General features: G+C 39.4%; 1 protein-coding gene across 2 annotated transcripts in view; it reads right to left on the bottom strand.

Annotated features, from left to right (window-relative positions):
- Nucleotides 1-619: 619 nt before the first annotated feature.
- Nucleotides 620-12380, bottom strand: part of Impact (impact RWD domain protein) — a 20193-nt gene continuing 8432 nt past the window's right edge. For both annotated transcript variants that reach the window (XM_005355776.3, XM_026783601.1), the window contains exons 6-11: nucleotides 10360-10482; nucleotides 9569-9666; nucleotides 7370-7443; nucleotides 5432-5522; nucleotides 3596-3730; nucleotides 620-3043 (exon numbers count right to left, since the gene is read on the bottom strand). In XM_005355776.3, the coding sequence (XP_005355833.1) occupies nucleotides 2978-3043; nucleotides 3596-3730; nucleotides 5432-5522; nucleotides 7370-7443; nucleotides 9569-9666; nucleotides 10360-10482 (587 nt within the window). In that variant the 3' untranslated portion in view covers nucleotides 620-2977. The remainder of the gene's footprint in view (nucleotides 3044-3595; nucleotides 3731-5431; nucleotides 5523-7369; nucleotides 7444-9568; nucleotides 9667-10359; nucleotides 10483-12380) is intronic.

Genomic DNA, 12380 nt, shown 5'->3' with positions numbered 1-12380 from the left:
TTGCATTTGAAATGTCTGCAATATCTGTCCTTACAATTATCTGGGGCTAAAACTTATGGATAATACTGAAGACAGTTTAATAATACAATAATGTAATTTAAAAAAAAAGTGGGATGGAGATGATTCAGGTCTCTGCTGACAGGCACTGCTAAGAGGAGGAAGGTAGTTCTATATTCAAGGAAACTGGAAACATGTATCTAACAAAGGAGCTGTGTCTAGAATGCATTTCCCTAGTCTGGAAAAGAAACTCAGGACTTCATATGATGCTGTTACTAGGCAAGACTGAGTTATGGTACAAAGGGCTTCTATAATGGCACTTTCTTATGGACACAGGGAATTTTACTAACCACACCGCTTATTTTCCCACTTTTTTTTTTAAACTGATACTCTGAGCATTTTCTAATAGTGATGAGGATAAGGACGGGGCTACTCTATAAAGTACTGCGAGAATATATAAGTCCGTCATGAAGAATCCCATGTTTCATGCAATGAAACAATACTTCACATTTGCTTCTGAGAGCTAAAATCTGAAGAAGAAAAAACTTGCTGGAAACAACTGGGGGACAAGTTTGTGTATTACAAAGTACCCGAAGACAGAATACAATGCAATCATAAAAAGTTAAGCCATAGAAGAATATTTATTGATATGGGAAAATGTTAACAATATACTTCGATATGAAATGTACAGGATAAAAAACAGTATATATACTTTAATACCATTTTTATGGAAATAAAAATAACCATATATACAAAACCATGCATAAGAAAAAAATAAGAACTGAATACACCACTTATGGTTATCTCTTTAGTGAACTGGATGTGGTTAAAGCTTTCCCAATACACTGAACCTGACCTGCACACAGTATCTGCTTCATCTGTTCTGTGACTGGTTTTAACTAATTTCCTCCCAGCAGCCTGTATCGAGGCACACAGACACCTCCTTATGCAGCTAATGCTATCTATGCCCATCAAAGTAGATGCTGCCTTTACACTGGCACGGGAAGACCATGTTAACTAAAATAATACAGAGAACACCACAGCAGATGCCTGGCTACAGAAAGGTATTTGGAGAACTAGAAAATTCTCTACAAATGATTTTTCTCTATTTTAATAGAGAAAAATATGTTATCATTATTTTGTATTGATGGTAAGTGTTAACTATGTATTTTCTGGTATTAGAACTGAGGAATTTGGGATAGCTCCTCCCATCCGAAGAGAAGAAGGCTAAGGAGCTCAACCCACAAAACACTGTTAGTAATCTTATAAAATTAAGAAAACAACATTTTTTAAGTGAAGGAAAATGAGGTCAGAGATATAAAAAATGTTTTGTCTTCTGTAAACACTAATACATTTTAGACAAAACACCAGGGAATAAACTCAAAACCAGAATGCTGGAAAAATTACTCCTTCCGCCTGCAGCATAAATCTTAGTGCTTTTACCGCTTTTCACATGTCTGAAATGTCAAGACTGTGAAATTATCTTTAGCAAATAATGTTTAACTTCTGTAAGTTAATACATAGGATATACTCAGCATTTCATGGAAACAGAGGTTAAGTGCTCCAAACACACACATATAGGTCATCCTATAATTCTCGATAGCTTACAACATTAAATAATGTTGAAAATAAGACTTCTGTCTCAGAACCCACTCTAGTGTAGAGCTGGGTCCTGGATCCTATTTAAAATACCAAGTGAGGGTGTACATCTTTCAAGGTTGAAGGGTAAAGAAAAACATCTGCCCAACCTGACGTGCTCCACGTTCCAGTACCACCCCAAAGCTGCTTCCTAACTTCTTATCCCGTCCTTGGGAGTGAAGTCAAACAAGCCTGTAATCACTTGATCAGCTTAGTAATTGCTGGCATCTTGCCTGAAAGATAACAGCGCACAACTTACCTACATCTCAAAGGGAAACTCCCAGTCTTTTTCCTTACAAGTAACATGCAAGTGAAAAAAATGAAAGAAATAAAACACTTTTCAAAAGGGAGATTTGCCAAGAATTTGTAGACAAAAACTTCTTTTTCTAATGAAAAGATCTGTCCCTCCACCTCTCAGCAAAAAACCACAGAACTAAAAGAGTCGAGCAAGTGTGCATCAAACTAGTCCAGTTCTCAGCCCACATCAGTGGCATTCTGCCACCTCTAACTTATTCTCTCAGCGTCCCTACATCGGGCACAGCACAGGGAAGAGCACACAGAAGGGGCTTCCAGGTTGTCCAGCAACACTGTAATATTTCATCAACACACTTGCAGAATGGAAGAGCCCCAGAGACTTGGATCACTATGTTCCACTACAGGAATTATAACAAAAAAATCACTTTTTTAAAATTTTACAAACTGTTGCAACCAATTTGCAACAATACTGAGGAATAACACTTGGCACATAATCACAGGTGAATACTTCTGGATGTCACTTCATCTGTCACTCATGATAAACACTTGGCACATAATCACAGATGAATACTTCTGGATTTTTACTTAATCTATTACTCCATGATAAACACTACAAAATGAAACATGACAAGCTTGTGAAGTCACAAGGAAAAGACTCTCCAAGATGTCAGTCATCAACGAGCTCCCACTCAAATAAGCTACAGGGAGCACTAAAGCATGTTTACGCAACAGTATGGCAATTTCTACCACAAGAAACCAGGCATTAATGGTCATCTGAAGACACGTCTCCCTGCTAAACGAAGGCACCTGAACTGAAGTGGACAGTCAGCTCAGGTACACCTCCGAGTTATAGGAAGTGGTAATTAAGCTTGTGTCAGTTCTTCTGCATAAGCCTGACACACATGGGAATAGATCCTAAATTCTCTATTTCCGGCAAATGATAGAACCAAAGAAGGAAACGTAGTATGCTGGTGTCCATGATGGTGGCTGACTTGAGCTATCATGTGTGTCAGCTTTGTGTGTTCATTAACCACTGTGGAATGTGTACACATGACTCGAAAATTAACATTTTATACAGTTTCAAGTATTAATGCTCACTCCTCTTCTTGTCTTTCTTTACTTTCTTCTTTCCCAAACTCTTAGAGGACTCCTCCTGAAAAAGAAAGCAGTCAATGCAGCACCATGTATGGACAGGCCCTCACAGCAACCACACAGCTGGTCTAAATGGAAAATCATAAGTACTTTTAAAGGCATCAGCATTGTGCCTGAAGACACTTTGGCTTATAGTCTACTATAATATTTCCATCTATTGCCATTCTTCCAAGTCTAAATAGTTATGAACGTATGTAAAGTATAAGCAAAACAAACTCAACATATAAAGAACACATCCACAGACATGCCAGGGAAGCACGTACTCTGAAACCAACACAGGATTTGGGGACTTTACATCGACTCTCAGTGTGAGAGCTCACCACTCTCTGGGCCTCAGATAGTATTTAAAGGGCTTTCAGCTTTTTCTACTACAAACTCTACAGACCAGACATAGAAAATTAGATTCTCCCATATTCTGACTAAAGTCTAGGTCTTCAGCTTCCTAGTTCAATAGCTTTACCAATACAATGTTAATATTTTCACCCATCCTTAATTTCCCTTTTGTCGTTCACACTGATAGCAAGCTCTAGCCACAGCACCGACAGCTACTTACAGCTGAACTTATGAAGTTCTTCTCCACCAGTATATTCCTGGCACAGTTGTTGATGTGTTTGAAACGATCAGGTCCTAGCAGAATTCCTCCATACCAACGGGATACCACCACCATGACATTCTTCACATTCAAAATCTGTTATTGTCAGAAGCATAATAACACATAAATAGATATGTACAAATGTGAGTTGAAAGAATGAAATAACCACCAGGTAGTGGTGCACACCTTTAATCCCAGAACATGGGAGGCAGAGGCAGGCCAGGCGGAGCTCAATGAGTCTGAGGCGAGCCTGATTATAAAGTGAGTTCCAGGACAGACAGGACTGTTACACAGAGAAACCTTGTTTCGAAAAAAAACAAAAAACAAACAAACAAAAGAATGAAATATCTGATATATAAAACAGCATGCACTTAGTAGTTTCTAACAACTCAGGGAGGAAAAGTTAGGACAAAGGAAATTTGGTAGGGCAATACAGTGTTCTATAATCTCAAACTGTTAACTTTAGAACCATCAGTCAGAGAAAGCTATGGTTTGTTTTTGTTTTGTTTTGTTTTTACCAGAAACATAAGCAAAAACAAACAAAAACCTGAACCAACTACCAAATAGAAGAGGACCTGTGACACGTGATAAGTGTGGCCTTTGAAATGAAGCCACCAATGTTCACATCTGATACAAGACAAAGCTCCTACTTAAGAGAAAGGCCTCATTAGAAAGCAAACTCCACATACAGGAATAAAAGAGACCACAGTGACTACTGAGGCAAAAAATAATCCACTCTTCAAGCTAATGCACAATCTGCGATCACCAGATGCATGAAGGAAAACAGCAGGATGAGAAATGATGAGATACACAAACTAAAATGGACCTGGAAAAACTTAGGGCTAAAACAGTTCAATAAAGGAACTCAGATGAATGCATACAGACAAAATTTAAAAGCTACTTTCTCTGTAAAAACTGAATAAGAATCCTATGAAAAACAGGAAAAAAGTTAATACAGGAGCTGGAGAGATGGGTCAGTCATTAAGAGCACTTGCTGTTCTTGCAAGGACACAGGTTCAATTCCCAGCACCCACATAACAGTTCAATCATCTGAAACTCCAGTTACAGGGGATCCAATGATATCTTCGGGCCTCTGCAGGTACTGCATGCACATGGCACACAGACATAATGCATACAAACATCCATATACATAAAATATTTTTTTTAGAAAGGAGAAACTATTTTTAATAAGGAAGAAAATATTGCTTAAGAAAATTAAATGCAAAATTGTTAAAAATACACAAACTTTGTGCCAGGCAGTGGTGGCGCACACCTTTAATCTCAGCACGCAGGTGGATCATTGTAAGTTCAAGTCCAGCCTGGTCTACAGAGTGAGTTCCAGGACAGCCAGACCTACACAGAGAAACCCTGTTAACAAAATCTAAAAACAAAACAAAACAAACAAACAAAAAACCTTTGGAAGACAGCCAAGAAAATGGCTCAGAACATAAAAAGAGAAAAGCAATTTAACTTTTAACAATGAAACATCCTTCATCTACCTCATGTTTCAGTAACCGACTAACAGGAAGTTTCACAGAGACAGAAGAGAAGAGACGCAGGGAAGTCACTGCAAGGAAACAAGGAGCAGTTTCCCACAGGTGCAGACAATCTTGTATTCTTTCCTAGAATACACTCGGTATTAACTGTTGGCACTCTGACTCAATCCAGTGGTGAAGATTGCTCCTCAATCAATGTTTATGACCAGTACCACACATCATTCTTCCTAAGTGGAGCTCTGGTCTGTTGGAAAACTCTAAGGTTTGTAAGTGCATATTCGGAGTTGAGCTCTATACTGACCTCCATGAGATGAAGAAGACGGCCCCCAGCAGCTGTTTCTCCATCATCCTCACAGTCCTGTAAGAAGGTCTGCTTGTCCTCACAGTATATCCTAAAATATACAGAAAGGGCTATACTTGGAACCATCAAAGTATAATAAATATGTCATATAAATGTTAGTCCTCAATATGACCACCTCAGAAATTAACATATTTATCTTAAAATCCTTCTTGAACTCTGTCTGAGGCATTCTTATGGCTGGCTGGGCACATAAGCTCATCTTCACAATGAGGACACTAGGACCCAGCGGTTTCCCCTTTTTACTAAAGTGCTGCTTTTGTGAGAATTTACACATGCAATTTCCTGAAAGCTGTGAGTTAATGCAGAGCCGTGACAGAGAGCTGGCTGCAGAGAATATACTGCATCAAGGCATTATACCACAGGACCTGCAAGGGGATATGCAAGAAATAGGAAGCACACTCCTATCTTCAAAGAGCCCACACAGAATGGAAAAATGGAGATGAAGGCCAGCGTACGTGAATGTTTTATTTTCTTCCTCTCATTTCATCCAGATATCAAGTTTTAATATATTGCTGGACATGGCAGTAAGTGACTGTGACCCCAACACTTAGAAGGTAAAAGTGGGATCAGTTTAACACCCAATAAAGCAAGTTGGAGGTCAGCCTGGGCTATATGAGACCCTACCCAAGCAAACAAACAAACAAATAAATAAGCAAGCAAGTAAGCAAACAAAAAGGACTACATTAAATTTCTATCTAGATACTGTTCAGGGGGCACACATTCATATGCATGTAAATCTTTTTTTTTTTTTTAAGATGTGAAGCAACTAATAGGAAAAACTCTCTTATGCAAACTGAATCTTTTGAATTTAAAGTCTGGCTAACCTAGACTTTATAAACTATACCAACTCCATCTATCTATATTCTGTTTTACTTTAGGGCTAAACTCCATCTTAACTCTTATTATTTGGTATGTTTTCAATGTTCTTTATGTCTTATTATTTGGTGTATTTTCAAATCTTCTTTATGTCTTCGCAAACCAGCAACACTTGCACTCAAACCCCAAAAGCTCTCAACTCATTATTTATAGGAGTATAAATGGATTGAAAAATAACCTTTGGGAAAATTTGAAATATATATCAAGTTTCAGAAGTATTCATGCTTTTTGATAATTCTACTATAAAATCATTTTCTTCCTTTTAATTATATCTGCACTTCATTTTTTAAAAAGGTGAGGAGCTGGAAGGTAAGCACCTTACCAGCTCAGTACAAGCATGAGGCCCTAAGTCTGCAACCCCAGCACCCATGGAAAAGTCTGGGGTAGCAATGTGTCCCTGTAGCCCTGCACTGAGGGAACAAAGACCAGGGGGGATGAGGATGTACTGGCCAGTTAGTCTAGCCAAACTAGTGAGCTCCAGGCTTATCTGGAAGCCTTGTCTCACGCAATGATCTCTGGCCTCCACTCAGAAAAACATGTCTCCCCACACATGCGCACAAAAAGGAGAAGTGATAAAGCTACTCTGCAGAAATAATCCAATTCACATTCAAAACATGTCGGCCAGATTTGCTTCACAATAGTGAACATCAGATAAAGTACAATGAAAAAGAGACAGCAAAATAAATTGAGGTGTAGAACCCAAAGACATTGAAACAATTTTTAATCAAGTAAATATAGAAAATATTTTTATCAAATTAAAAATAGAGGACACAAGTTATAGTACTGAAAAGAGTTAGCGTCTCACAGAAAAGACAACACACACCAAACACTAGCAAAGGCAGTTAGCAGAAGCAGTGCCCTCCTTCTGTCTCTCTTCCTGCAGTGTGTAAATATTTCACAGGTCTACTAGTATAATAAAAAAACAGCTATATTTCAAAATCATGCATAATTTCCCAAACACTGTTTATGAATTACATAGTCTAAAGACTGACAGTCACTTACCTATAGGCATAGATATTGTGGGTGGCACTGGCTATTTTCTTATTTTCATACAACTTGGCAAGAACCATTTTCACCTTTAAAAACAGTATATAAACAAATATGACTTTTATTTGCTCTCTAAATGCTAGAAAATTAGAATTAAAGTGATTTCATATAAACCTTATACCAAAACAGTTCCTTAAAGGGTCCACTGAGTTCTGAAGTGATCTAATAGGGCAGACACTTCCTGAGCACTAATAACCAACAGATGTTTTAGTCTGTATGTCTAAGGCACAATATATGAGAAATGTGTTCCTCAGGCAGAGAACTTTTCATGTAAACGCAAGCATTTCCAGAAGCTAGCTCTGAAATTTCCTCAGTGTGCCCACTCTTATGGTAGGTGTACAGTACAGCATGCTCCCATAAAAATCACAACTTTCTCTAGGAATCAGGCATGCTTCACAGAGGAGTCCTGAGCCAGCCCTTGGAAGTGACAGTCCTTCTGCATCAAAATGCAAGGGAGAAGAAGGAGCATAAGGAAGAAATTCACTCAGAGGACAAATGCAAGAAATAGGAGGATTGGATAAATAACTAAATAACAATTTAAAAAAATGCAAAGTCAAAACAAAAATTTCCAATCAACAAGAGATATATTTCCACATAAATGTAAAATTATTGAATATGAGTGAGTATGTGTTATGAATGTCTACCCAAGACTCAGCATTAACTGGTATCTGAATTTCCTGTCAACCCTGTAAGGAGTAAGAAGAGAGGCTGAGGAAATGCTGCATGCAGCTCCTTAAGAATCTGAAGAAGAGGCAAGAAGAACCATTAATGGTACATTAGGAATTAAACAAATGGCTAGAGTTTAGACTTTTCCTTTGCAATGGAAATCAGCAAAGATTCTGTGAGAAGGAGGCTGGCTGGAAAAGAGAGTGAGAGGCAGTCAGAACGCCACAAACTCATAGAAATACTGAAAACCACTTGAGATGAACTCAGAGAGGCCAAGTCTAACATATACTATGCACTTGCTGTCATCAGTTACCACTTTCAAGTCGCAGGCTCGGGATCAATACAGTAGGGTAGGCAACCGTCTTAAAGACAATCTCAGCTCACAGTCTAAAGGTCTGTGACCGAGAAGAGGGTCCAGGATGGCAAATTCATTAGAGTGTGTGAGAAGGAACCTGAGGGATATGAGCAAAGCCAAGGACAAGAGAAGATCAGTCAGCTGAGTGGAAAAGCGGTCCTCCTGAGCACACATCTAGGCAGAAGAAATGTCCCGTCCCAGACACTGAGAGTAAAGTCCTTGTAAAAAGAACTCTATTCCTAAGAGTCAATGCTTCAGAGATGCTTAGAGGGCTGGGGCAATAGGGCACTGGCATAGAGATGTGAGGTTCTGGGTCTGATTCCCAGCACCGCAAAGAAAAGAAAAGGGGTGGAGGTCAGAGTAGAAACAGAGTCCAAAGGAAGGAGCTACCCCTGGAGGGTGAGCAATGGACTGTAACTTCTCCTGTTGTTTGCGGTTTATGTAAAATTGGAACTGCCTTGCCCATCAGAACAGTTACATTTCTGCTAGATCATAAAGACAGGCCCTGCTGAAAAGAAGAAGAGAGACAAGGACCTACAAACAGAGGTTTTGAAGAATGAGCTGTCATTTACATCCTTTGGTAGGAATAAGGTCGACTAACGCCAAGACATGTGGAAGACTGGACTTGGCATATGGGCCCAAATGCTCTCCCTTATCAGGCAACAGTAAAAAAGACTTAGCTTCACATATTCAGTAGAACAAATAATTCTTTTTGACCAGCTAGTAAGCATCATGAATTTCTATAGTAACAGAGTTTTTCTTAAAGATTAAGAAAAGATTTTCATAAAGAATAAGATCTAATCAGAATTTAAATACAGCTCTAACATTGGTGCTCAGTGGTAGAATGCTTATCTTGAATAGAAATGACCTAGTTTAATCCTCAGCAAAAAATCAAAATTTAAATACAATTTTAAAAGCAAAAACAGGCAAATCTCTTGTGGTCACAGAAATTTGGGAGTGGGAAAACAAATAAATGATACTTTTCTCATGTGAAGTCATGCGAGTGAGAAGAAAGGTGTGGATGTGAAAACACCCCAGGACCACACTGGTGGGAGAGGGCCAAGGCGGGTAGGACAGTCACCCCAGGACCACACTGGTGGAAGAGGGCCAAGGCGGGTAGGGCAGTCACGCACCTGCTGAGGACAGACTACGGGGGCCACATGTGCCTGAAAAGTGCTCCTTCGGTCTGTAATAGGAACGCCATGGTCAACTGGAGGCAATTCTTCTATTTCTATAAAGTCAAAGAATTAATTTACCTTTTAAAAAATCAGCTATAAAGGAAAAGAACTGGGATGTAAAAAAATATTATATGGAAAAGCTAAACAAAAGCAGCATGAATAATCACCTACCAAAATTAAACTTTTAGTAAAATGTTCATAAATGTATTGTATGTAGGAGAAAAATAAATGATTTTCACTGTCATTGCTACAAATCCAGCACTCAAATACTGGACTGCTGTACTAGTTCAAATTGACACAGCATCTAGTTTCTAAGAGAGTAGAGGGCGCCTCAGACCAAAGATTGACAAATGCTTACACCACAACTTGTTTCTCCATGTAGGCCAACCTCTGGACTGGGAAATCTCTGACTGGCTTTATATTGTGTGGCTGTAATATAATGTTTTCTAATAGAACTGCTCCTATGTCACATAATGGAATTTAACACAATAATACTATATCCAGACAGTATCCCACAAAAGTGCAATGATTTTCAGCTGTTCTACCTTTTCAACAACTTTAAGAATCACTATAAATGAACTATGGTAAAGACCCTAACTGTCTTGGCTGCTGCTAACCAAAAGGAAGGGAACACATTTCAACATCTACGAGAAAGCAAGCAAACACTCCCTCACATATTAACCTTTCCCGTTTCTAGGTCTCTCTAGAAAGATCTCCTCCAGAGGAACTAGTTAGAAACACCGTACCTGGTACATGTTCACTGATGTTCAAGTCTAATGTTTGAACTGCATTTCCTCGCTGATACTGTACAATGAGGTTATTTTCACATCCAACATCTTGCTCTTCAGTTTTTTTCTTTACATCTGGGCCTACGTGAATATGAGACATTATGATTGATCCATGAAACTAAAAAGAAATTACACCTACCAAAATCATTGAAATCCTAGCACTTGGAAATCAGACAGAGGCAGGCGGGTCTTGGTTAGATCCAGGCCAGCCTGGTCTACATAAGAAGTTCCAGGTCATCCAGGGCTTTACAGTGAGACCTGTTTAAAAAAAAGAAAAGCAGCAAAAATTGGATCCTGACCTCTATACACCATTCTTCAACAGAAAATATGATTTTTCTTACAACAGAATTCTAAGAAATAAATAAATGAAGGATATGAGGGTGTTTTTAGCCATGAGATAAAAATCAGTGATTTCTGATAAGACTACCGATGGGCACTAAGACTGCGGATAAGAGTGTTTTCAAGAAAGAACAGGAAGGGAAGGAGAGTAGCTCAGGGGCAGGGTACTCCCTGCATGGCACATCCCTGCTTCAATCCCCAGTACAGAAAGAAGAAAAGGAAGTGCCTCAGCGGTGCCTTAGGGAACATTCCACCAAAACTATAGTCTTAGAAGAAGGAAGCAACAATATTATGTGAGCTTGGGAATTTGAGGCCAACCTGGGTACTAGGCAACATAGCAAAGTCCTATTTTTCCCACCAATAAATAAATAAGTAAATTAAATGAATAAACCCACCTCTCCCCACACAAAAGGAAAGACATTAACTACCATGATTAATTTTACATGTTAACTTAGTGAGGCCCTAATGTGGATATCTTTGAACAAACACTATTACTGATGTCTCTATGAGGTCATGTTCTGGATGGGATTGACATTTACAGCCACCAGCTCTGTCCCACATCACAATGGAGCCTCATCCACACTAAGGGAAAAAGCTGACCTCTATAGGAGGATACTCTCTCAGCAGCTCTGTCCCCCATCACAATGGAGCCTCATCCATGCTAAGGGAAAAGGCTCACCTCCATAGGAGGATACTCTCCCAGCAGACTACCTTTGGACATAAACTGCAGCATTAAATTACACTGTGCTGCTCCTCGCTAATTCCAAACTTGCCATCCTCATACCTGTACAAGACAATCCCTCAAAATAAAGCTCTATATGCATACAGTATGGGGTTTGGTTTTCTGGAGAAGCCCAACATACTAACTTTATGGTGGCGACAATTGGTGGATACCACTTTAAGCAAAGGATCGAGGTAAACATTAGTAGTCAGGAGACAAACTGATATCATGAACTTCCTGGTGTGGTGTCATGTGCTGCAAAGTACTTAGTAAGCAAACTGAAGTCAGAAACTTCTCACTGTGCTGCATGTAAAAGATACAGTATTGTTTCTAGGTGCTCTCACCAGAAATAGCTCACTGCAGTCACAAGCTGTCAAGACCAAACCATCAGCATTCCATAAAATAAGTGGTCAGAAAATTCAGAAGTGTCAAGGCTATTTAAGTTAACAAAAGGGACTGGAGAGGGACTCAGTCATTAAAATGCTTACCACACAAGCAAGAGGACCTGAATTCTGTCCCTAGAGTCCTTCCCACTGATCCAGAGGCAGAAGCAGGAAGACGCGTGAGGCTCAGCCTAACCCAATTGGGGTGCTCCAAGCCAATGAGAGTTTATTTCAGGAGGCAGAATGCCATTTCTGCAGATAACATCCAACACTGTCCTCTGGCTCCAAGTGTGCACAAACATGCACCTGTGCACACATGTGAGCGCACACACACACATACACACATATGGACATATGCTCAGACATTTGTTTAGAAAGTTCAGGGGGTGGTGGCACACGCCTTTAATTCTAGCACTCAGGAAGCAGAGGCAGGTGGATCTCTGTGAGTTCGAGACCAGCCTGGTCTACAAGAGCTAGTTCCAGGACAGGAACCAAAAACAATGGAGAAACCCTGTCCCGGAAAATCAATGTACTTA

This window comes from Microtus ochrogaster, chromosome 18 (assembly GCF_000317375.1).
Source record: "Microtus ochrogaster isolate Prairie Vole_2 chromosome 18, MicOch1.0, whole genome shotgun sequence".
Taxonomy (NCBI): Eukaryota; Metazoa; Chordata; class Mammalia; order Rodentia; family Cricetidae; genus Microtus; species Microtus ochrogaster.
This window is presented reverse-complemented; position numbering and strand designations above follow the sequence as displayed.